This window comes from Mycteria americana, chromosome 1 (genome assembly GCF_035582795.1).
Source record: "Mycteria americana isolate JAX WOST 10 ecotype Jacksonville Zoo and Gardens chromosome 1, USCA_MyAme_1.0, whole genome shotgun sequence".
In the NCBI taxonomy this organism is placed as follows: domain Eukaryota; kingdom Metazoa; phylum Chordata; class Aves; order Ciconiiformes; family Ciconiidae; genus Mycteria; species Mycteria americana.
In genome coordinates, this window is record NC_134365.1 from 58,989,644 (window position 1) to 59,015,386 (window position 25,743).

Sequence of the window (25,743 nt, forward strand, 5' to 3'; positions counted from 1 at the left end):
AAGCTTTGACAGGCATATCAGTTGGTGCCAATCATGCATGGGGATAACTTCGTAAGCTTAAAAAGCGGTCACTTCTGAAACACAGGATATGTTTACTAGCAATGTTACACAACTATCTAGGACAGGAATAACGGAATACTCACAAGAAACATCAGTATGAATTTCAGGAAAGGGAACACTAAGATTCAGGTGTTATGCTACTGTTGACACTTCCACTGCTAAAATAGTATATAAAAAAATCCCATCAAAAAACATTTCTTCTAAAACTTTACCAGAGAACTGAGTATCTTTCTTTGAGTTACATATAGGAAACTGAGACTCAAGCTAAGGAAATGACTAGCCAACAGTTAGCCTATGACAGAGCCAAGAGCTAAGCGCTTGTTTCCCAAATCCTGTTCAGTAACTTTGGCACTAAGCTCATGCTTTTTATCTTTTTTTTTTTTTAAGCAAAGATCAAAGAGGGGTGGGGGGTGTGGAATCACTTTTAGGCAACATCGTCCCCACATCTTAACAGAACATTGATTACTACTGCAATAAAAAGGAAGGATATTTGCCATTTCTGGATTCCAAACTATTCCCTGCAGCAATAATACCTTATTCAATTCAGATTTATTATCACTAATTTAGTATAAACAAAAAGATAAGGCTGAAACCCTGTTACCATCACATTGTACAGAATACCATTTGCTGCCACAGCGATTACCCAATGCTACTCAGGAAGCCAATAAACGCTCCCCAAAAGCCATTCTAGATTTTCACTCTGTAGTAACTTGCAAGGAAGACTTTTTGCTGAAGCTGCTATGCGTTCAATAGAAATCCTTTGGTTTTGCACAATGTATATATGGATCTGAAGGATGTACTGATTTTTAAGTATTCTAAATAAAGCAAATGAAAACGGATTGCAATGAAGCAAGACAGTTTATTTACTTCTTTTTCTTGGCAGCTGCTGACCTCAAGTGGCAATAAAGCGTAATTACAAGAGTATACAGGGCTACAGAAAAAACATTAGGAACCCAGCTATTGAAGTACCGTGAATAAAGATCCCTGGAATCAGAGAATCGACATAAAAATCGCTATATAAACAAAGCCCTTTACAGCCTCTTTCTATTCTTTGAACCTGCAAGGATTTATATTTTAATGCTTCACCGATGGCATGAAAGCTGAAATTTTATCCAGGGCTTTACCAAAAAATAGCACAATAGAACAAATAGCAAATAAACACAGCCATTAATGAGTCTAAAAAATTATTTATAGTACATTATGTGAATTAAACTAAGTTACAGCAACAATAATGGGGATATTTTACTGGCATAAAAGTCTGAAGACCCCAATGATTTCTATATCAGTCTTTCTTCACATTATTCCCTCAATCACTCCTGAGCAAGCAACACTGAGTGCCTAATTTGGCCTGAAATTTTTCAGCTATATAGTAATGAATAAGATGAAAAGAAATACCCTTTTACTTTCAAACTGAAAAAGTTACAGTATGGATACCACTTACAATGGGTAGAGAGACCTCTAAAATACCATCTTTACTTTTCATGGTGACAGTACCTGATACTCTAAACATGCATTTGGTCAGTTTATGCAAATATACAACTGGTATACTCAGAACCTATGTAATCAGAATTCTCATAAAATCTGTTTTAAACCACTTTCTTTCCTAACTGTATTTTAAATTTAAAGTTCAAGTTTCAATATTTCATGACTCTATCACTGAAGCAAAGAAGAAAAATTCAAATACGTGTATAAATCAAATAGAAATATAAATAAATCTCAGCCCAAACATAAAATTACTGTTTTATCAATTATCTCCAAACTATTACTTTTTTTCACTGCTAACTCTTCAATGTTTATCTTAGATTCTTACTTTTCCCACCCAAATTTCTTCCAAACCTTCCCCAAACCTTGAATTTCCAATTAACAAAAATTCTCAGAATTTTCCTGGTAGGTGGAAGTTATCTAGTCATGGCTCAAAATGCAGCAAACAAATGAAAAATTTTAAGTTACAATAAAATATAAAACTTCATACATACAATATATTCAATTTTTCATTTTCATATCACTCTCATTTTAATATCTTTAAGACTGTCACAGAAACTATTGTAAAGACTGAAGAAAGCAGAATTTGCTACAAAATTTAACCAGGCTTTCAGCAGAGTGTGGATTATAGTATGCTTGACACATACAAAAAATCCACATTATGCTGCAATGTACTATTTCATACAGAAAGATGTTTTAATTCTCACACACATAAGCAAAGGAGCAAAATTAAGTTTCTCCAAGGAACATTTACCTTAGATTTCTTAATTGGCATCTTACATCTTCTTCTTTGTGCTGAACAGTAAGTGTTCCATAATTTTCTTCCCTGTTGTAATACAGTAGAAATTATGAAAAAAAAAACCAACTCCAGCCACCAAGTTGAAGACAAAATTTTAAATAATCAGTACACATCCTTTCCTTAGATTCATAGCCAATGGTTTGTAACAAGACACAACTGGATGATTTAAGATATGTAAATTATGTTTACGCATACAAAAAAAGACACTACTTGTTCACGTTGGTATTATATATTGCTAGGAGAGAAATACAGCTCACTCTCAGCTACAACTCAAAAGGAAGAAGAGCCAAATCCTCAAGCCATAGACAAACCATCATTTTCTGACAAATGACATTAGCATTTAACAAAAAGGGTTTGTACCAACAGACCATCACCAACTCTTAAAATTTCTCCGATCACCATTTACCATTACCAAACCCTTAACCAACAAATTCATAATTGTTTATGCTTTAAGGGTCCTGCCAAGCTCTTAATTGAGTTTCATGGATCAGCAATTTTCCACATGTCTTATTTTGGGAATCAATGGACTGGAGGCCATAACACCTGTTCACTTTGCAGAAGCAGAGCTAGGATTTATATTTACAGTCTACCCACCAGTCCTGAGCTCAACACTGTCTAATGTCCTACGATTGCCTCCACATTTTGTTCTCTTCATCAAAGCAAAGCTTGCTTGTTTGCTTCTTTTGCCTTTTCTGACTTTGCATCTTTTGGGTGGAAGTAAGGACACTTTTCCCTAGTTTCTAAATACTTTCAAAGACTGGAAATGCAGTTCATGTTCCCCTTTCCAGCAACACACACATAGTTTTATCAAAGTCTCTGTGCTACAGTATCTAAACATTAACAATATTCTGTCCAAAACAGAGTTAATATTGTTACGGAATTAAAAACTGTGGCGTTGCACAATATTTGCAACAAGTTCTGCCTCAACAAAATAACATCAAAGATTATGAATTTATACAAGATTCATTGAAGACACAAATTAGCCCACAAAATTTTTATTAATGAGCATAAAACACAAAAGAACTTCATTTGACTCTAAAATCCTAGACTGAGATTTAAGTGGTCAGTGGATAGAGAACACACTCTTTTATTTATATATCAATTGCAAATGAAAGAGAAATTATATGGCATGCATTAACACACCAAAATTCAGCTGTGGTTAAAGCATGTGCTGACATTCTTGTGCTAGCACCACCCAGGAACCATGGGTAACGCAGATACAAGAGCAGAGGCTTTAGCACATGCCAGTGATTAAAACACCTCCTCTAGGTCCTGGACTCTCTCCTTGCTAACATGTGCTTGAACCTGAGCTGCTGCACCTTCATTCTGAGAGAGTATTTGAGCAGATTGCCTTTTCCAAAGAGACACGTCCTTTAGAAATCCCAAGACTCTCTAGAGCTCCAACGTTTAAAACAACTTTTCTCCTCAACAAGAGAGAGTGAAGCCAAATGCGTCTAAAGGGGGCTAGCTGTGTGCATGAGAGATCAATCGCCAAAACCTTCCCAGACTGTTGGATCTCCTAATGTGAGACAATTACTTCACAGGGGAGGAAGTACATTTCTGGTTAGTGCTCTTCTGGTTAATAAAGTAACAAAGCTTAACAAAGGTTGATACACTTTTAAAGATATAAGTTAATATAAATACAAATACTAGAGTCCCTTCTCCAGCCACCAGAAAAATAGAAGGGACTCCACGAGCTACAACAATAAATGGATCAGAAGATACAAATAAAAATCTGGAAAGCACTTAATAAGCCTATGGAACATGCAGCTAGAAAAGGTTTTTTTCCATGAACTCATTCAGTCTTCCACCTAGGAAAATATAAGTGAAAGGATCTTATCAAGGCCTGAATTAGAATGTCCAACTCTTATTGCAACAACAGTTTTTAATTCTAGCAGATGCTAGTCTGAGTAATTAATGGTTTATGTACAAAAATACAGTTGGTTTCACTGGTGTTACAGTGGTACAACACTGGCATTAACAAATGAATACTTAGCCCTTCAGCTGGTAAGAATACAGTAACTCTCTATTAATTCCAACTTTGCCACTAGAGCTTCTAGACAGGTCAGAAGAAGTGTAGGACGAGAGGTCAAATGCTTAACCATTGATTACTGGATGGAAGGTCCATGGGTTGCTGAAAAGCCAAATGGTTCAGACATTTTCAGGTTTTGGAAACGTTGCCTGGAAGGATTTTTTTAATTCTCACATTTTAATTGTTAACAAACTCCACTTCCTGTATTTTCACAATGCAATGCAGTTTAAAAAAAATGTATCACTAGAAAGATACTAAAATATATAGGTAATAGCAAATTATCAAGCACTTATTACTGGTTTAATATAAAGAGGAGTAAGAATTATGTGGCTGTGCTAATTTTATGCTTCCTTCTGCAGATGAATGAAGATTTTCTGTCTTAAAACATTTGCATTCCCCCCCTTAAAGTAATTTTCAATTTTGCTGGATACAGCACAATTGCATCTACTCTTTCAGCTGCAATGGGTTGTTGAAATTGAGCTATTGCCCAGCACCTGCTCTTAGTCAGACAGCTGAAATCAGAGGTTAGGGGAAAAAATAAAGATTTTATGTCATTGTAATGCAAGTCTCCTTTTAGCTTTGCTGCAGTCAGTGTTCAATTATGTTCTGTAACAATCTCCATTACTAGAGCCAGTGTTTTTCTGTTCCTCTCTGCATGCATTAACTTTCTTGTTCACACATGATAGCCGCCTTAGCAAAGCTGAGGAGTCTTAAGAGACATTTGCCCATAGATTTAATGAGTCTACATCTTTTTTGGCCTGTTGAGGATCCTAGTGTTCAAATGCATCTTCATTTTGAATGCTCCAAAGGAAGATAACTGATATAATAGAACTTAAATTATTTCTCACTGAAGGCCTGATAGGTCAAAATTAACCTGAAATTTCATCTAGTCTATCGAATACAAAACACACAGCACATAACAATGAAGGGGTCCCATGTAATTTTTTTCCTGGGTGTATCCTATTTTTACAAGCTCAGGATCCTTCTCCTTCAGAATTTTTATAAGTTCACTGTGTAGCCCAGATGTTTAAGACTTCATCAGAAGCAGGAACCAAGGCCCTACGTCTGTAGGAAGAAAGCCACAAAGACTTTGCCCAGCAAGGCTCAGCAGCAAATGGGAAGGAAGTAGATGGTGTGAACAGTTACTGGGAACATAGGAGGGGGAGCCTTGCTTTTGAAGTAGGAGAGAGCAACAATACATGGCCAGAGGGTGAACAACACAGAAATTCAGGGTCTGGGACTTGGGGAGAAGGAAATCCAGAGCAGGAAGGATTGGAGATGATTAGAGGGAGGATTTGAAAAGCGTAGAGCAGAAGAGGTTTTATTATAATATAAATACATTATAATAAATTGACCTTGAAGCAAAAGGACATGGATAAGGTGGAAAAGTTTATGCCTAAAAATTAACCTGGTAGAAAAGTGGAGATGATAGAAAACAGTGTGCTGTAAACTCTTGAAAATTTAATTAGGAGTCTCAAATATTTCTCTTCTCTTTCCTCCATTAAAGCTCCAGGTCCTGGAGTCACATGGCTGACTCTCAGTTTTCAGCAAGGGGAAAAAAATTCTAGCTGTCATGCCTGCAGAGAAAACCTTGAACATTAAAACCACCAAAACATAAACAGAATATAAACCAAAACATAACCTTTTATTTTTTAATAAACCTCATGATTTGAATGTAGTCTGTCTTATAGTTTTTAACACAAGATAATAGCATTAGTGTAAACCTAGCACCTGCTTTCTAAGCAGACATCAGCTAGAGATCCAAAAAAAGATTCCCAGCTGATATCATAATCATCATCACCACATAATGACTGGCATGCTGGAATGATGGGTAGCTCATTTAAAGATGTCATATATTCATATATTCTGTATTTGACAGATTAACCCCTTCCCCATGATGCAGAAGCATACTCAATGCTCACTTGCCAGCCTCCAATCACCCTATGCACAACTCTGTGCAAAAGAGCATGACAATGATTGCTCCAATAATAGCGTACTCACAGCTGAGAAAGGTTCAGGCCACGCACAAGGCCACAGTGAGTCCTCAGTCTGTCACAGATACTCCCCCATGCAGAGGTCTATACATAGTCTATATAAGACTTTCTGTATGAAGTTCCAGATCCCTGATCAACCACCCACGTCTAATGCTTTGGGATATACTGTTAAAAACTAAATAAAGATTTAGGTTTTGTTTCCAGCACTTTTCCTAGCTTTCTCATTTTTCAGTGCAACCTGACACTGAATTGTGACTCCAGTTTTCCTACCTTCCATGTGGAAGAACAATGAAATAAAGATTCAAGCTGGAATTTTTCCAGACATATGCAGAATAATTATCCCCCAAAAATTCTCCTTATCTTTATCCTTGTGGCTTTGAATGCGTCCTTGAGAAATCTGTCCCTCATTCCATATTCATCGGAAGAGAGGACCATAACAGTTACAATTAGCATACTCAAACCAAGTTTACAGCCTTGTAGAGGTACGTACCCTACATCTAATAATTTACCACTTTTCATTCATGCCACAGCTGCCATTCATTTCTAACTTCCACTTTCCCAACATAGTAGATCAGAAACAAATGACAGATATGCCAGATCAGTCAGAAGCACCGTTGTAACTGCCAACAAATCCTTTGGCTGATTCAACCATTTCATAATCATCTTACATTTCAGCGCACCAAGTCTCAGCCAAAAAGCCTTCATATCCGTGTCTCAGTCCCTATCACAAAAGAGCAAAATCTGAAGACCTGGAACTATAATGCTGTTATCAACAGTGATATAGAAAGCATCCAAATTCATATTTCTGTGCTAATAGCCCCACTCTGAAGAGAAACAAAAGGCAATTTTGGGGGATGCCAAATGAAGTAGCCCTCAAAAATAGACGAAATTTCTATTTATTCTACTACTTGGGGAAAGTGTAAAGAACGGAAATCTACAATAAAATTCACACATCCGTTCTTGCAGTTTTCAAAGCTCTCCAGACATATCAGTAAACACTCATAGTCAATTCTGTAAGAATCTATACAGATTTTAAAAGCTGCATGAACTCTGAATATTCATCCATTTGCAAGATATTTCTGATGCTGTTTTGTCACACTGTTTCCTTTTAGTAACATGAGATTTAAAAAAGAACTGCTGAAACGCTTTGTATTTAAGAGATTTCTTACAGAAAGATCTACTAATTCCTTTCCTTAACATTATTGCCCTCCTGAGAAGCATTGCTTACTCCGAGGAAAGCTACATTAGTTCCTCATTAGCTTTTATTAGGCAGCACGTTCAAGTTACAGGTTGTAACCTGCTCAACTCAGAACATACCCAGAACATTTGCATCTATACATGAATAACTATAAAAATAAGTCCTAGGAATATTAGTGAATTCTGCCTCAGAAAAATCACTTTTTAACAGGTATATGTTGTGAAGGAGACAATTAAGTGACTTGCGCAGTACCCGACAGGACCTGAAGCACATGCCATACATCAGTCTAAAAGACTGTATGACCTTGGTTTAATCCTCATTGTAAAACCTTACCTTGTTTCTGAAATTCCTTGCCGCTCCCACTGGAGCTGCAGTTCCACCATCACTGCCTTCTGTAGCCCGATGAAATGCGAGCTGCACATGGAAACGTGCAGTTTATCTGCCGTTTTGTGACCATTGCCGAAAGGAACGTGACTTCAAGTTGCAGGGTCCTGTGGCTGTCAGGGCAACTTATCCTGCTCACATTAGAGAAGGGGCACTTCCCACTCATAGGAATCTTGCTTTATTTGAGGAAGAAATGAAATGTGTGAATAAAAAAGAGTGCTCTATTTCTCCTTAGCTGGTAAATACAGGATTTAACCTAATAAACACTTCTCTAGGGTAAGGACACCATCCTCTGTTGCTGCATTTTGGTTTTTTTTTAAATCCACAGGGTTTCTCTTCCACTCTCTTTCTCGTGTATTCAAGATGAAAGAAGCTTCAGTGAGCACAGCTACCAGTATTCCAATTTATTCAGCAGCAACCCCTGTGGACTGCTAACAGCAGACTGCGATTCTGCTTGGATTACAAGGTGTAGATAAGTAATTCCATCCTTAATCTATCACTGTCAATGTTGGTAAAGGAACAACTTTTACCTGTGAGAAGTCAGGCAGAGGAAAAGATTGAGACTGGGAAAAAAAAGTGTGGGGCAAAAGGACAGCAGAAATAGAGAGGACACAAGTCCATTAAGAGCTCTATGGCAAGTGCATGTGGAGGTAAGTAGGAAATGAGGGAATGGGAAGAAGGACCAGGGTGCTAATAGAAAAGTAGCAAACAGAGGAGAAAGGGAGGCAGGCAGATTGCAAGCAGAATTTTTCAATAGCAATGAAAATCTCACTTCCAACATAATCTATGCCTCCTATTACACTGATCCCAGTGTAAGATGTTTGAGACCTCAGTAAATGCTGATGGATACCACTACATTACAGCCACGATCAATAAATCTCAAGTACATCATAATGGAGCCTCAAAGCCTTCGCATACAGACCTGTCAGTAAACTGGGACAATATTACAAATAGACAACAAAGGATAATGCAAAGATTGCAAAAATGGAACAACACAGAGACAAGTGAATTTCTAGGAGGATGGAGCGGAAGGCAGAAAAGATGAAAAAGGAGGTAAGCTATATAGACATAAGTGATAGAGAACATCAATAACAGCACACCTGGTTTATGTGATGAAGGATTCAGGAATGGAAGAGAAAACAGTGAAAGCAATAATGAGACCTGGGATTAATTTTTCTTTTCCTTTTTAAAGGAGCCCCTAGTAGTCACTCTATCACTATACTTCACTACAGTTGTCATCTACAATTAAAGTCTCTGTCCACTCAGGCTAGAGAAGTCCCCTTCATATTTTTATCACAGAAGAAATGGGGTTTATGTGCATATAAAAGACTCCTTTGATTTTGCTATAGGTACTTATTATTTTTATGTTATTTGCTTGTCTGGCTAGATGTCTGGCAGATATGTCATGTAGTCCCAAACATGTAAAATGGGTCATTGATACAAGAAAAGACCAAAAAAGCTGCCTTCTAAGCAGGCACTTCCTTGAGGTTAAAATAAAACTTGGAAAAATTTATTTTCAACCAACTCTACTCTTGGAATGTCCAATCTTATAACGCAAATACAGATGCATTATTGATTATTCTCTTCTTCCCAAGCTTACTTAGTGCTTTTCATAGTAAGCAGATTCTGTGTTCCACAGTAAACAACCTAAGTATAGCCAAGCAAAGTTTATACTCTGAAAAAGTATCATTTGTTATTGATGACATGCTTTCTAGCAGCGTAAGATCTTTCAAAGAGTTTGGAAGGAGGGGAAAAACCAGGAAGTTTCACAGTCAGCTTTTTCAGCTCTAACCCAAACCCATTAAGTTTGACTTGGACTGCTTAAGGAAGACAGAAGATCAGTTTAAAGATTAAGAATAGGGCATAGAAATAGTTTAAGAGTAGTCAAGGGAAATCTTAGTAAAAATATTTGAAAAAGAAGAACAAATAATTAAAGGAAACAACCTACTGCAATGTGAAAGATTACAAAAATAACAAAGAAAGACGACAAAAAGGAACAAAATTCTGAGATACTAAGAAGAAAGCAACCAAGAAATTGGTGAGCAAGAAGAGAGCTCTCTCTGGGAGAACAGTAACATACTCGAAAGCAAGAAAAAGCATGAACTGGAAGAAAGGATAACAGATCAAATGTTGACCCAGGTTGAGAAGCAACGTTGCTCAACTTCCACATTGGACACACAGGCCTTGTAAAAGGTCTATTTTAAACACATTGACCCAACCCCCCAACCAACACAGTGAAATTCAGGAAATTCGTGGCCGACTTATAAGCAGCTGCAGCAAAGAACGAAGTGGGGTACACACAGGGGCTGGGCAATTCCAATTCCCGCTCCGATTTGATTCCAGCTCTGAGCCCTGAGGGGAAAGTGACCTAAACCACGGGGTTCCCACAGCCGGTGACAGGACACAGCCCCTGCCCTCTCCTTGGGTGGGCCTCACAGCTCCTGCCCCACAGCCAGCACCACTCCTCAGCCTGCATGACAGGCACCCGCCCCGCCGCTAACGGCCGAGAGCGCGCGCGAGGCTCCCCGGCCCTTAACCGTGCGCGCATGCGCAGAACAGCCCGCGCGGGACGGGTGACGAGAACGGCGCGTCCGCGCTCCACACGACAGGAAAGCCGGGGGTGGGGTGGGGAGACGGGCGTCCGCTCGCGCGCATGCGCAGGAAGGCACTCAGCCAGGCGTGAGAGTGAGGGCGGTTCTGCACGGAAGATCCCATTCCGTGGGACCATAGGCAGGGAATGGAGGATTCTCTCCCGCACTCTCACTTGTCTTTTCCCACGTTGGTGCTGCCGCGCCCCTATTACGTAGTTCTTTGCCCGTAACTTTATTATTTTCTGCCCTGTCCCCAGTGGGTTAATTTCGACTACGTGGTACGGTCCCCTGTGTTCTACCCAACCACAAGCCGGCGCCTGGCAGCGTAGTTAGTTGCTGGGCAGAAACCACCCCGTTGTCCCCGTAACACTACGCCGCCACCCGCTGAGCGCGCTGCCCCTCCTTAGCTACCAGAAGGGGCGGAGGGGGGAGTTGAATGACAGGATGCTTGGTGGGCGGGAAAAGACAAGAGGACCAATAACAACTCCGACTAGCATTGATGAGCAGAGCTCACAGCCAGCCGAGCTGGGAGGGCTGTCGCTTCCTACAGGAGGCGGGGCGCCCGGTTGCTAGGGCCGCGCTGTTGCTAGGGCCGCGGCAGAGCGCCGTGGCGGCAACCGCTGCCCTCCTGGCCCGCCGCCACCTTCCCCCGAGCCGGGGCGATGGTGAAGCTTGCTGCCAAGTGCATCCTGGCAGGTGAGTCCGCCCTGTCCGGTCCCATCCGCCCCGCTGGCTATAGGGGCCTAGAGCGGGCTCCGTGGGGTGGGACGAGGCCAGCAGCGGGACGGCACTGGGACACCCGGGCCCCCTCAGCGAGGGGGGAGCCCCGGCCGGGTGGTGGTGGGCCGCGCCGGGAGGCGGGCTGGCTTGTCTCAGCCCCTCGTCGAGAGGTCGCCCCGACAGAGAAGAGGTGGGGAAAGAGGCGACAGGACAGGGGTGGAGACTGCAGCTCCCTCGGGACGGGAACGGTGGAAATCATGTTTGTTGTTACCTACCCCGTATCCTCTCCCTCTTACGACATGCGGAGTATCAAGAGCTGTGTTCAGGGAGGGTGTGAAGCGTAGTCGGACCAGCTGAAATGCAAGGGCAGGATCTGTAAAAAAAGAAAGGAAAAAAAAAGAGTATTTCTACAGTGTGGAAAGGTGGGCTGAGGATGGGGAAAGGGTGAAGGGAGCAGGGTAGACAGGCGAGTCCTGCCTCTTGTGGGAGGCTCCCTTTGTGCTGGAGGAAAAGGTCATGTCAGAAATTGGGACGATTCCGAGAGTGTGGTGGAAAGGTAGAGCCTTAGCAAAGAGTAGAAGGATGAAGCACGTGTACTTCACAGAGGCGTCTTTTTCCCCAAGCAAACTGGAGGTTAACCTGAAAAAAAGTGAGGTGAAGGCACCAGTTTATTTAGTCAGGATGGATTATGGAGGTGTTGAGAGTAAGTACAGCTGACTGTTAACACTACGGGAAGAAAGCTTTTTCTTTTTTTTTTCCCTTCCTCTACACTGAAGCTCTCTGCAGCCTCAGCCAGAAGCACAAATCCATAAAACCTTTGTGTGCAGACAACTCCCAGGTTTAACTCTTTGCTCCAAACCTGTTTTCCTTCATCCAGAATAAAATGATTGCCTTTTTTTAGCCTCAGAAGCAGCTAACCATCAACTCACACAAAGCCAGTTGTGATCTTTGGCAAATGCAAAAGAATTAATCTCCCTCATGCCTCTGTTGATAGTTACTGTGGACAGCACGAGTATCTTGCCTGTATTCTAGATTTGAAACTTGCACATTGTTTCCAATTTGGAAGTTTCCAGGTCCCAATAAGTAGGCTTTGCTTAAGTCTTTCACGTTTTGTTGTTTAGTGTTACCGAAGGCCAATTCCGTGACCATTTTAAATTCACATAGGTTTTCTTTGGATGACCCAGTTATGTGCTTAATCCTAATTGGGTCTGGAGCTGCCTTGTCAATTCTGTTCACAACACAAACAACAGGAAGGTCCTGTCCCATCTGTAGTGCTCCCGAGTGCTACAATAATATCCATGTATTATTAAAGATAATAAATTAATGAAGCAGACCAGGCAAAATAACTTCTCTCTTGCAGAAGAGACCAATACAGTGAAAGAGACATAAGAGATGAGTAACCACAACAACCTAAAGGGAACAAGAAAATGCAATTACATAGGTAGGAGCAAAAACATCAGAGATGGAACAGGGAACTCTTGTGTACCTAAGGAAGTGGTTATGAAGACTAGAGTGGCTCACAGTATTGGGAGCTGCACCAAGGTCAAAGAGAACAACAGGGGAAAAGGGCTTTTATTAGCAAAAGAGAGAATACAAAGCGATTGACAATAGAAAGCGATTCCTGTGTTATCTCAAGGGTAATTTACAGACGCGCAGTAAAAGATATTGTTGTTTGAGCTCACTATGGAGACACTACGAAAAGGTTTTCATTTTAGAAAGACAGTTGGCGGTAGCAAGCATTTTAGAGAAACACTACAGATTCTGGCAGAATAACAGAAATATGGATGGAATAAATACTGTGGGATGTAGTACTGGCAGATGAGACCAAACTAAATGAAAAGGGCAAGGAAACTTCTTTTGAGAAAGTACAGTGATGTAATGGGCTAAGAGGATGGCAAAGAATAAGAAAAGGGAAAGAACAACTGGGGCTGTCAAATTGAAGAAAGGCAACACATTAGTTAAGAATTTGCACTGGATGATGCCTGCGCAGTTTGGAGCAATGTATGTTTCTCTATCTCATTTTACAAAGACAGATCTAATTGTCTATTGAAATACAGAATAGCTTCCACTCAGAACAGAGTGTTGTCTTCAGCACAAGCTTGAACTGATCAGGGAACAAGCAAGCTGACTTACCAGATTTTCCTGTCTAAATATTATGAGCCCAACTCAGCTCAAAGTAAGTAAGCATGCTAAAAGTGTTTAAACAAGAACTACATTTGGTTAATGCATCTAGGAGCAATTGTGACTATCCGAAACACCCGTCCTCCTCTATAATATTATGTGAGCAGATAGCTTTACCAATTTCCATCGAAACACCACCTAGGAAGCTGTAATAGGGTCAAAATATACCCCTTTCTGGGTTTATTTATTAACAACATAACGTAAAAGACTTGTATTCCAGGCTCGGCTGCCATGAGTGTTCCTTTAAGGGTAAAGCTAGAACCACTGAGGTATTTAATTCCTGGTTCCTGTCCTTTGAACTATCCAGGCTACTGAGACAGTATGTGAAGAGAGGATAAGCCCTTTGGGAACAGTAAGTTAAGTCTTTGTTTTGCAAGGATTATGATATTTTTCATGGCATGATATGGGCATATATGAATTCTGCAGTTCTCTGCCATTGCTTTGGATCTTATGGAGTTTTGTAACAGCAGGCCAAAGCAGGCAGCTGCCAGGTTTGCCCAAAGTGTTGTACAAGCCATACCAGAAAGCCTTGGCTCTAGAAGAGCACAAACTAAAGCCCCTTGGTTTTCCTTCCATATAGGGATGAATCAGCAGGCTCTTTCTCTCTAGCCAAGTGACATTTGCTTCTGTTATGCCCAGGATGCAACTAATGAGCCACCAGCAGCATTGAGTCAGCAAGAGTTGCTCTCTTAGCAGGATCAGCAAGAAGAGTCCATCGAGGAATGTTACCAGCTTAAGCAGCTTTGTCGTATATAAATGACTTGTCTCTTCCCTAAACTCAGTATATAACAAGGATTTGAATCTGGGGAAATGGGTAATCTAAGGAGAGGAAATAGCCTCCTGTGCAGCGCAGTCTCCCTTATCACATTGTGTTTTTCTCTACATGACAACATATCTGGGAAATTTTAATTCTTAGGTAAAGGCTATAAGGTAGGCATGAATTTTAGAACAAACAGCAGTTCCGCCCTGATCTGGGGGCCTTTTACTGTCGTTCATAGAGCAGAAATCTGATGGCAGCACCAGTATGCATAATGGCAATATTCATTTCCTCACGTGGGTATTACCTTTTAGACTGTTTTGTGCTTCTTGTGACAGTTATCTTGCCTGTATTCAGAGTTACAGCATCCAAGCTCTTATGGCATATGATAGTAACAGAACTGAGGGAAAATAAGATTCTCTAAGATGAAACAAAAATCTTTCATGCTTTTGGTTTTGCAGGAGATCCAGCTGTGGGGAAGAGTGCTTTAGCCCAGATGTTCCGCAATGATGGGGCTCATTTTCAGAAGAACTACACACTGGTAAGCATACAACAGGCTCAGACTGCTATCCAACATTTTTTCTAAGTTGCATGAGAAAAGTAAGAAGGTCTAGAACAAAATAAATAATGTGATTTTAAGTTGAGGCATTCAAGATAGGGTCTTAGAGGGTTTTCTTTCTCATACACCCTAGATTCTGAAGAGAAACCATTTACTATTCTGTAAGTCTTTACATTATGTGGGTGCTGTTTTTGAAATTTAATGCAGAGTAATTTAGTTAATTTTATAAATTTCCTGCTGAACCAATGTTTTCACAAGCTTTTGTGGTGTTAGAGAGCTTCCCCCTTTAGGGAGTGCTCTATGAAAAAGCATTGCTGAAGGAGAAAGCTTTTAATTCCAACTATTAAATGTGCATGTGGACAGTGCGCTTATCACTATGCAAACATGAAGATGTGCTGCATAGCCCCAAGATAATTATAATCTACAGAAACTGTTCCCAGATGAAGAGGATACAGTTTGCAGTCTTTCAGTGTGAGAATCAATGGTGATGACTAATCAGAAGCAGGATAAAAATAAAAGTAAATATAAGTAAAGCAAAAAAAGGAAAATATGAGTGTGGAGAAAAAAACCCTAAAATATGTTTATTCATTGAAATAAAGTTGGAAACCAGAAGTTAAGGATAGAAATAGAACAAACAAACAAGCTACAAAGCAGAATGAGATAAAAGGTGGAAGAGGCACAAATAACCTCAGTCCCATATGTTAGCTGATCACATGGTTGGTGCAAAACGTTCTAAGGCATACTTTAGAGCAGCAATGTGATAGTGAACGTAGCCCTGCAGATTTCAGCCAGTACCCTTAGTTGTATATAAGCAAATCTCTGGACATTGGTTCTTCTCTGTCTTTTTCCCCCATCAGAGCAAATCTACGTGGCTTTGACATGTAGGTGGGAGTATGTTACCAGAGCTATGAGGAGTTCCCAGCAGTTTATGTTTGATGGGATTGTAATGTTTCACAAGAATTACCTCAATCCAATGCATAGTTGGTATGCAGTCGGACAGGCTCTTAAAAACTCTTCTGATCCTTGTTTTCCTGATTTTTCTTGACAGACAACGGGCATAGAACTGTTGGTGAAGGCTGTATCAGTTCCAGAGACAAGTGATAGTGTGGTGAGTTTTTCTGTGACATAAATTGGGTCAGAAAGAGACATCCAGAGCTCAAACCTCACTTCAGTCTCATTCTGGTGGAAGATTGCTCTGCATGTTCATAAGGCCATTAAGTTGCATTAAGGAAATGAGGCTGATCGTGTACAATTGCTGATAGTCCAGGGTTAGTTTAATCTTAAAAATGTAAGTTTTACATATTTGTATCCAACATGACATCTTAAACCAAAGCTGTTGCCAGCTTTGTTAGGATTCTGTTCTGTCCTTTAGGGCACTCAGGTTTAGTTCGTGTTTCTTAGAACTACAGAAGCTGGAACTTATCTGTTATTTTTCCTTAATGTCCTATACTCTCACTAGTGGACTGTGGACCGTGTGTTTAATTTGTATAAATAGTGCGGGTTACTGTCCTTCTCCACATATTCTGTTTCCAGTAGGGATGGAAACCAGACTTGGGGCCTTGGAGGTAACCCTTTTATTGGTTATACATGAAAAATAGCTATTTCTTTTCTCATACTATCTGAACTGGAGTATTCTCAGTGCGGAGAACTTGTCCCTTAGGGACATGACACTGCTGTACTGAACAAAATGCAGGAGTTACAAGTTCCAGTATTTACTTTCAAAACCTTTCCCTACACTGCATTTTTCCTGGCAAGAGCCTTCTTTCTGCTTCCGCTTTCAGGAATTCTTCATTTTTGACTCTGCAGGAAAAGATCTATTTTCTGAAATGCTGGAGAAACTGGTAAGTCTTATGTAACAGTCCTCTTCTTCCAAAGAAGTGCTTTTGCTTTGAAGATCTGAACTTCCCAGTCTGGCAGATGTACCAAACTTTGTCTTTAGTGTAAATGGGAGCAATTACCTCAGTTGCCAATGCATCCTGTTCTACCTCTCTAAAACTTGTAAAAGTACTAGAAGAAATACTTTCCAGAGGACAGAAGGCAGATAGTCATTCAGTTTTCTTACAAAGGAAATAGGGATGTTTAACTGAGAATCGCTGCGTGCTGTTAGTTGAAGTTATTTGTATTTCTTAGGAAAACATCTATTTTGCTGCTACTCCAGTAGTGGGTTTTTTTTGTGTTATAGTGATGTGTTTGATCCAACAGGACTCGTTCTTGTCCTTGAGCATAATACTGCCCTTGATTTTTTCCTTCATGCATTTGTGTCCTTACCTGTACAGTTCTCCATTGTGTTATCTCATTTTGAGACGTAGGATCAATTAATTGATGTGAGGGTTTCATAAGATGGCTAAATCAACCTAATGGTTCATTGCTCTACAAGAGGCAATTCCACTTTTGCCCTTGCCCTAGGTCTGGTTTGCAAGGGACCCCTCTAGAAGCTGACTCAGCTTCTCAAACTGGAAGAAAACTTTTCTACTTTTTTCTGTAGGATTAATTTTGCACTGATTCAGCATGAAGAATCAGCTTCCCCAGGGATCAGATGAGTGCCAGAGCTGATACAAGTAAAGGAGCAGGACCATGCAGACAGGAATGGGGAAAGAGAGCAAGACCATCTCTCCCAGTACCAGCTATCCATTTAGTCAGCTCAACTGAAATGTGAAACCTCAGCCAGGGCATAGGATTCCTGTATGTTAGGCTTTGTATTTTTGTCTTAGCATCTGTGTTTGCTGTGTTTATAGACTGGCTGTTGACCACATCAGTTTCATTAGAACTGACAATGTTCCTTTCTTGCTGTGCAGTGGGAACAACCCAACGTCCTGTGCCTTGTGTATGATGTCACTAATGAGCGATCTTTCAACAACTGTGCCAAGTGGTTGGACAAGCTGAGGGCTCAAGCAGTTGGAGTCCACATCCCAGGTAAGAAATGGGTGAGATTCTTGTTATCTGCTCCCCTCTTGTATGACAGCAGTTGTTCCCACTGAGATGTGGCATAGAACATTTATTTTAAGCCAGGGGCAGGCATGGCTTCCTCCAACTCATTTGCTTTTATCACAAAGCAGATAAGGCATGAATATGTTTCCTTTGTGGAATCTTTTCTAGGTAGTTGTAGACTGTTCTCCACGCCTCCAACTTTTTCAGCCACTTCTACAAATGTTCCAGCATTTATTGCTAACAAGTCAGCATTTCTGGGTTGTTGTTTTTCCTTCATTTCATTTTTTTTTTCTGTAGGTGTCTTAGTGGGGAATAAAACAGACCTGGTTGGTCGTCGAGTTGTGGAGCAGAAACAAGCACAGGAGTGGGCTGAGAAACATGGCCTGGAATACTGTGAGATGTCAGTGGTGAGTATCTGCTCCTTTCACCATCTGTGGAAGTGGGTGTTTGTAAAGTTATCTTCTCTTACAGGTAAAGAAAGATAATTGGGGGGGCTCTTCCATTTGTTTGTCATCTAACTCACCCTCAGTTTTAATCTGCCTTTTGTGAAGCAGTTAGAGCAGAAATAGTAAAATGCTTATTCCATTTATCATTCACAACTTTCTTATTTCTTTACAGAAGGAGATGAAAAATTTTGAGGCCCCTTTCCACATCCTGGCAAAGTCATTCCACCAACTGTACAAAGAGAAAGTGGAAACTTTTCACTCACTAGCTTGAGGGCCATGACTGGGATGACTTATTTATCCTCTAAGCTTCTTCTAGTGCCCAGAATCCTGCAGGGTGGAATACAGAGAGAAGAAAAAAGATGAGCTATTTGCTTCTTCATGGTCATCTTCTGGTAATTCAAAATAAATGAGAAATAAGCAAGTGGAAAGACACTCTTCTGAAGTTGCTACCTCAGCATTCCTTTCATGTCCTCTAACTTGGTTCTCTGCTCACTGAAAGTCTGCTAGGTTGAAGGAGGCGGGGAGTAAAAGGGGAGGGCAGAATGGAAATTGCCAGCTCTTTGCTTTGATATTGTCTTGTCTGAACAGACTTCCTGCTGCTACAAGCAAGGATTTAGAGGTTTGGAGAAGGAGAGAGGAAGCTGACAGGATGTTTTTCAAGTTAAGCAACCCAGCCTTGATACATACGTTGCTAGGCAGGACTGATTTGGCCCTGCTGCTTGAAAAGCACTTTCAGTAGGAGGCCTGTGCCCTAAAATCAACACATGGAGACTGAGATGTGTGGGGACCAAATTGGATTCAGGTGTGTTTCTAGGAGTGCCTAGAGTTTGAGGCCTGTTTTAACAGTGTTACCCTTATCAGTTGTAGGACTGATATGCTGATGACTAGTATGTGTTTCTGAGAGTCTTCTAGAGCCTGTTTTTTTTCTTCAGCGTGGCTCACTTTCATCGCCTGGTAGGAACTGTCTTGCATCTGTACCGCTGTCACTTGGTAATGCAGTGCCCTCTGCTGGTCCCAGGTCACAAGATTTCTCAAGAAACTACCTCTCTTGAAGCAAGCAGGACTTCCTACAGGCACATCTAAATTGCCTTATCTGCAAAATGGGGTCAGGTAGCAAGAATACCTCTTTTATTCTAGGGATGAGACCAAAATTTCAAACAAACTATCTTTCCTTCTTCCTGCATTTGTCATCTTACGTGTTTTTGTGTCATTTTTCTTTTTGTCAGCTGAACTTGGCAATACCATGTTCTCATTAGGTTCAGTTCTCAATCCCTTACTAGAATCAGAGTCCTCTTTGTTGTTAAACTTTCCCTGCTTGTCCTTGAATTTCGGATTAAAGACCGTGATTCTGATGTCGCTAGTGGAAACAGGACTCAGGAAATGAAAGACAACCTGGCTAAGTTACTCTGACTCAGCCATGTCTGGCTGGAAATTTCATATCAGAAAGGATAAAAGCCTAGACAGAACTGTTCTTTTGTGTGGAGTACTGATGTTGCATGTGTGAGAGTCTGTTTGTTAATGCAGTATGTGAAAGCATCCATGGTAAGGTACTGCCTTGTAACTGAGCTTAACACCGAGGAGTTCAAAACTGTAACTTTTCTCCCAGATTATGTTAGCCTCCCTTGGGCAAGGGAAGCTGAATTTTGTAGTGAGTAAGCACTGAGTGATTTTTCAGGCAGGCTTTTCAGGAATCTGTGTTTCAAGACTTTTATATGTGCATTTTATAACCATTTTTATGCCCAATGCTAGGAAAACTGCACTGGATTGAATATAAGAAATATGGCTGCAGATGTTGCAGCTGAGTTTATGAAGCACTTCAAGAATCTGGAGAAGCAGCTGAGCTCATTTCACTGGCAATAGCGTGTTGATGCTGGGAATTAGCTAAGGAGCATGAATACCAGCTAAAGAAGTTAAGTAGGAGCTCAGCCCACAAGACAAGAAAATGCATAGGTTCTTTTGCTAGAAGCCACCTCAAAAAATGACAGAACCAGCTGGGAAAGCTCTTGCTTCCTCCAAAGAAGGAAGGACTCCTCCATGGGCTTAGAGTAACTAGAAGACTCACTCTTTTTTGAATTGGATTAGCATTACTGGTGTTTTTGTCTTACATGGGTTGTCTTGTTAATTCTGGGGGCATGCCTGTTGATTTACATGGGCTGAGTAGAGTCTTGCCTGCAGGTGCTAGTACCTCTGGCTATTAAGAATAGAAGTTATTTTGGATGCTGTGCTGATCTAGTTAAAGAATTAAAGAAGGTTTGTTTTGATTTGGTAGCTCATTTCCCCCTGGTTCTATTGATGATGTGATTACAAGACAAGACAGGTATTTTTTCATATTGAAAACAGCATGCCAGGTGTGTATGGTATATAGTGGTGTGGTATATAGGGCGGATGAACGCCTTTGAAATGGGTGATAAAGTGAATCCTATGCAATCTTTAACCAGGGAGTTCAATCTCTCTGCACCCGAAAGACCTCCCATAACTTCAAATAAACAGAACAGTCTAAATGCACCAGTAAGATGAAGATTGGGTAACGCTGTTTTATGAAATGAATGCCAAAGCTGGAGGATCTCATTAAGGGAATGCTTGGAGTGGTGATTTGTGATTTATAGGGAAGCTGCTTTTGAGAGGTTAGTGAAGAAAAATGCATCCCATGCAGGGAAAGATATATTGCCTGAGAGAGGAAATGTATGATCTAATTAGCTAGCAGTAGGGATTCACCCACTGCCCCTTTCCCTCTTTCCACAGGCCATGACTAGAATTAGAAAAGAGGTTGTGTCTAAAGCATGTTTCCCAACTTGCTTTTTATAGGACTATTTCAAGCACTAATGTAGACAAAATTTAATGTCCTTTAAAATGGTATGTTTGACAATAACCATCTCAGTCCTTCTAAATGCATTTTAAAAGCATAATATACTGTCCTTCCTGGCTAATGTGCTATATAATACCAGCATGATGCAGGTGATGCTCGTTGCTATTTTCCTAGCTTATTTGTGACCTTGGTTGTAGAGGCTAGTAGTGAGGAGTGGGTAGAGAACATGGGAGCCAGATACAGGAAGGCTGTGGAAAATAGTTTTGTGTCCGTGTGAAGGAGTTTAGGGTAGTGAGTAGGTGAGCTGGGCAAGCAGGATGAGTAAGAGTCTGAAGCCATTATTAAGTTTCTCTTACTGTGTTCAGTAACTGTTGCAGTCACATCTGTAGGGTGAGGATGCATGTTTGCTGCTTATAGCCTTAGCATCACTCAGAATTACAGACAATGTGGAGAACAGTGGGAGGAAGGCAGAAAGCCTGTCTGCTGACCAGGAAGCTTGTTGTCTTCTTACAGCTCTCCTACTTTGTCTAATTGTGCAGCGCTGCAGGTGCTCAGCATGGATGTTTACAACCCAGAAGAGGCCCAGCTCAACCAGAACTGAAATTTCAAAAGAAGGGTGAGGAAACAAACAGGCCTTTAACTGTTTTTAAGAGATACATAGTCCTTCTTTTTCCTGCTTGCTTGTTTGATTAGAGAAAAAACATTCTTTCCTCCTTGGAGTCCCTCCTCCTTACCTTTCCTTTGGTCCTCATGGTTCTGCTGCACAGAATACCTATTATACTTGTGCCCTGCTTTACTTAGCTTGATACATCACCAGCTGATTTTTTTTATCCTTCTAATTTCTGCATTATCTATTCCCGAGCCTGCAAGACATTTCTTCTTAGAGAGATTAATAGACAAAAGAAAACAGAAGTGGAATTTTTAGTCAAATCGTCTTGGAAGAAAGAACCTTAAGAAGCTGACTGACATTCTGAAATTTTACTGGAAATTTGTTTGTGTAAAGTTGTCATATTAAAGATGCTTTAATGGTTTTGTTTTGTCTTGCGAGACATATTCTACTGTGGAGTGAAATGCAGGATGTAAAATTCCAGAAAGATCAGGTTTTATTGTGTGAGTTAATAGGAGTTTCAAGCTGATCAGACTGTGATAAGATTTGTTCAGTCTTAACAATGGAGTGGTCACTGCTGTTCATAATAAAGCATTAAATATACTGAAATGGGGCTGTCAGAACAGTTTCTTCTAGAGATTTGTTCATTTTAGAGACTTAAAACTTAAGAAAGGACATCTTTCAGAAAACTGATCTAATAAATGACACCATTTGGACCAGGGTTATTTCTGATATAACTTCAGTGACTTAAAGGGCTGGATTTAGTCTTTTATGCCGATTGACTCCCCTGGGTAAGCTTCATTTCTTTACCCGCTATACATCTTGGACCGATCTGACCTGATAGCAGAAGACACATGATGTTGTTGAAAATGAAATACTGCCTTGGGGCAGAAGGATAAACTGTGTGGCCTCCTGAGGTCCTCCCAGCAATACTTTCTATAATTCTATTAGATTAAGTGGGGAAAGAAGTAGCGTGGAAAGCACAAAACAGGCAAAGTCATAAACTAGCAATTAAACTGGGAGCTGGGCTGGGCTACAGCAGAAAACGTACAATCTATCCCAATTAAGAGCTGTATCTCAAGAGAAACCAGGAGCCTGACGCAGGTGCTGACAGCAGGGAAAACACTGCATTTCTGTTCTGTAGGCAGCAACTGCATTCTGCTGGTGCTTACACAGATCCATGGGGGTCCATACCCCGCTCAAGACTGTGCTCTGCTTTTAATAATTACTGTATCTATGATGTTCAGGAGGCAACTGCTTGCAGTTGTTGTCTTATCTGCCTGTATAAAGCCAGCGGGGTGATGGCAGATTATCTGCTAATAGCAGGAAGACATTCCTATTCTTGACACCATCCATGATGGGATCCCTCTCTTCCCCTTGCATTCTCAGTCCTTCTTTTCCTATCTCATATCCACTTCTTGATGGAGAATATCCACCTCTGCTTGTTCTTAGCAAGTAATTTTTCCATCTTGCAGATGGTGCTCCATGGAAGCTGGGGCTAAGGGACTTCTAGGACCTTCTGCAGCAGAGGTGGAGTCTGAGCAGGAGCTCTTCGAGGGCCATGTTGGCCCCTGCAACGTCTCTGTTAGCCTAAGGGCACATCATCTCTCTGCTTCTCACATCCTATTTCCTCCTCCTGCTGTCATCTTGCCTTGAGAACAATGTCTTCTGTGCCAGTTGCCCTTGGCTCTGTTGACCCGGAACAACAATGCTTGGGGGAGGGAGAAAGAAGAGAGCTACTCAGTCTCTAGTCTTTTCAGGGCTCCTTAGGTGTTGTGACTCCCTGTCAAAGTCACCTGAGAGATGGGGCTGTTGCTCAGTCTAGAGTGTAATTTCCTGGCAGGAGACCCCCAGCTGAGTCCTGGCAGCCTCATCTTGGCTCTTCAGAGCTTGCTGCAGTGTAAGTTTCACAGACACTGGCTGTTCTCATTCTGACTTAGAGTTTTGGTTTGTTGGGTTTTTTTTTTTTTCTCCTTGGGGGTCTTTCTCTCGTTCTTCTGTCACAGCTTCACATATTTCCTCCCCTAGAGCTGTTTGTCAAGAGAAGCCTGGAATTGCTCTCTTTCCTGGTCTCTGAGATCAAATCCAAATCTGGCAATGTTTAAAAGGGAAATGTGACAGACCCTACATGTCAAGCTGGGGTCAGGGATGGGGTCAGTTTGATGAGTTTCCCTCCAGCCAGATATGCATCAATTGGAGAAATGTGGAGCCTGTAATCTTTCTGCACAAGTACTGGAAAAATACACAATATGAGGGCTTCAAGTTAGGGACTGTGAGCAGAAAGGTATAAAGGCAGAAATTATCAGCTGCTGTATCCCAAAGCGGGGAAATGCAGGAGCAGTAGGGGAATAGGAATATGTAGGAAAGACTGGGGTCTATATCCCTTCATGAAGAGCCCAAAGGATTTGCTGAGGCAGAGTGGGAGGGTGGGAATTAGGGGTGGGAAGACGTAAGGCTTTTCCTGGCTCGTAGAATGATGTATGGAAATAAAGTGGGAGGAAAAGTAATTTTTGCATGAGCCATTGAGGGAAAATGAGGATACAGGGTAGAGCTGGATGACACTGCAGGTGGGAGGGCAGGTGGTAAGAATAAATAACTGAACAGAGGTTTTCAGGGCCAAGGTCAGTTTGGGGAATTCGGAGCCATGATGAGTACGGTCAATGGTAGCCATCAGTTTAGGTTCCAGATGTAGGGCCTGCATTAGAACAAAGCAGGATGAGTTAAAGTCTGCCTGACAGGGTTGACACTGGGATTTGATAGACCAATAGCTAGAATCCAGAATGATAAGCCTAGCAGTAGCGTGGGGAGATAAGAACAGCAAGCTGTGATGCTGTGAGGAGCAGTGGCTGGAGACAGCATATCCAGATGAGACCAGAAAAAACAGAGTAGGTAAGCTAAGGACACTATCAGACTAGCAGGGTGGAAGACTGTGAAGAGATGTTGGAAATTCAGATTGAGTACAGTTCTTCTGAGAGGATTTCTGAGTGGAGGGAAATGGACGCCTACAATTGTCACCCACACATCTTTGTATCATTTAAAACACAAATTAGTTCCAGCACTCTATTTTATTTTGCCAGAAAGTGAGGTGATCTATTTGCTTAAACTTTTTTTTTGGGGGGGGGGGGGCGGGGGACGACACACGGACAACGACACATAAACTTATGCCTAATTGTGCTGCAGCATCCTGAATACATTATGTTCATCCATTCAGGGAATGGAAAGAGAACCTGCATGTCACCTGACCAAGCAGAAGTGCCCACTACAACTTGAGCATTGACATCTCACAACAAAAACTTCACGATCAGTTCATACAGCGGAAGACCTCCCCAGAATATCAATATTTAACCTCAAAACCCAGAAAAATGCAATGGGTATGAAGTCAATGTAAAGCAGATAGAAATCACTCTGTTCATGAATAAAATTACCTACAATAAAAAAATGCCTTCAGCTCTGCATGGGAGGAATCTCTTTTCTGTCCTGGTTTCCCTTCTCTGCTTTTGCTAATTAATTTTGATTCCTGCGAAGTGTCGCTTTCTCTTAGTCTAACAGTTGTGCATGGCCATTGTGTGCTATTTCTAGGACTTTGTTTTTGTGATGTTGCGTGGCTTCAGTCTGGGGACTGTGAAACTGGAAGTTTTGAAATTCAGGTTGCAGTTGAAGCATCAGGCATAAAATCAGCTTGTAAGGACAGCAGAACAGAGCATCTGGGAAAGACGTCTTACAGGGTTAAGATAATGCTTTTCAGTGCTATTGTCAGCAGAGAGAGATCAGGCTGCAATGAATGTGAAAATGTTAGATGGGGAAGGAATGCTGGTGGGTTTGGAAATGGGTAACAAGTGTGGGTTTCTTGTAGCTGAGGTAAATGCAGAGGAAAGGATGCTGCGAGTCTCTGGAAGCAGATGTCTGGGGAGGTAGCGGAGGAGGTAAAGGAGCATTCTTGGACAATGTCATGAAACTGGGTAAGGGCAGGAGGACAGTTCTGGTATGAGCAAAAGCAGAGTAATGCAGAGTCTGTCCTCCCTAGTTTCTGCACCCATTGAGACCCTGGGAATATTTCCTTGAAGTGGACTAAGTCATTGCTCTTGATGGCCCGCGCAGCTAAGACTGCCAGTAGGGTGGCTTTCCCTCTTCGCCAAGACAGAAGTGATCACTGGATGCTGTCTCAGTCCATGACCATTTTGACATCTGATTCCTCTACT

At 41.3% G+C, this 25,743-nt stretch overlaps 1 protein-coding gene across 4 annotated transcripts; it reads left to right on the forward strand.

The window, feature by feature from the left end:
* Positions 1-11,100: 11,100 nt before the first annotated feature.
* On the forward strand, positions 11,101-24,948 carry IFT27 (intraflagellar transport 27). Of its 4 annotated transcripts, none has more exons than XR_012775709.1 (9): positions 11,101-11,236; positions 14,660-14,739; positions 15,806-15,865; positions 16,539-16,598; positions 17,553-17,670; positions 17,983-18,092; positions 18,304-18,523; positions 21,451-21,553; positions 24,756-24,948. XR_012775709.1 is itself a non-coding variant. In XM_075501356.1 (7 exons), the coding sequence occupies exons 1-7, from the start codon at positions 11,203-11,205 to the stop codon at positions 18,400-18,402; spliced, it is 561 nt and encodes a 186-aa protein (XP_075357471.1). In that variant the 5' UTR covers positions 11,101-11,202; the 3' UTR covers positions 18,403-19,037. The 4 variants fall into 4 exon arrangements, 1 of the variants encoding a protein (XP_075357471.1); XR_012775714.1 differs by lacking the exon at positions 24,756-24,948 and adding an exon at positions 21,986-22,166; XR_012775708.1 differs by lacking the exon at positions 24,756-24,948 and having other exon boundaries at positions 21,451-22,207.
* Positions 24,949-25,743: the final 795 nt, after the last annotated feature.

Excerpts from the sequence above, each read along its gene's own strand:
- IFT27 (XM_075501356.1), top strand. The coding sequence starts at position 11,203 with ATGGTGAAGCTTGCTGCCAAGTGCATCCTGGCAG. Across the intron at positions 11,237-14,659 it reads TGCCAAGTGCATCCTGGCAG|GAGATCCAGCTGTGGGGAAG; the intron begins GTGAGTCCGCCC and ends TTGGTTTTGCAG. Across the intron at positions 16,599-17,552 it reads CTGAAATGCTGGAGAAACTG|TGGGAACAACCCAACGTCCT; the intron begins GTAAGTCTTATG and ends CTTGCTGTGCAG.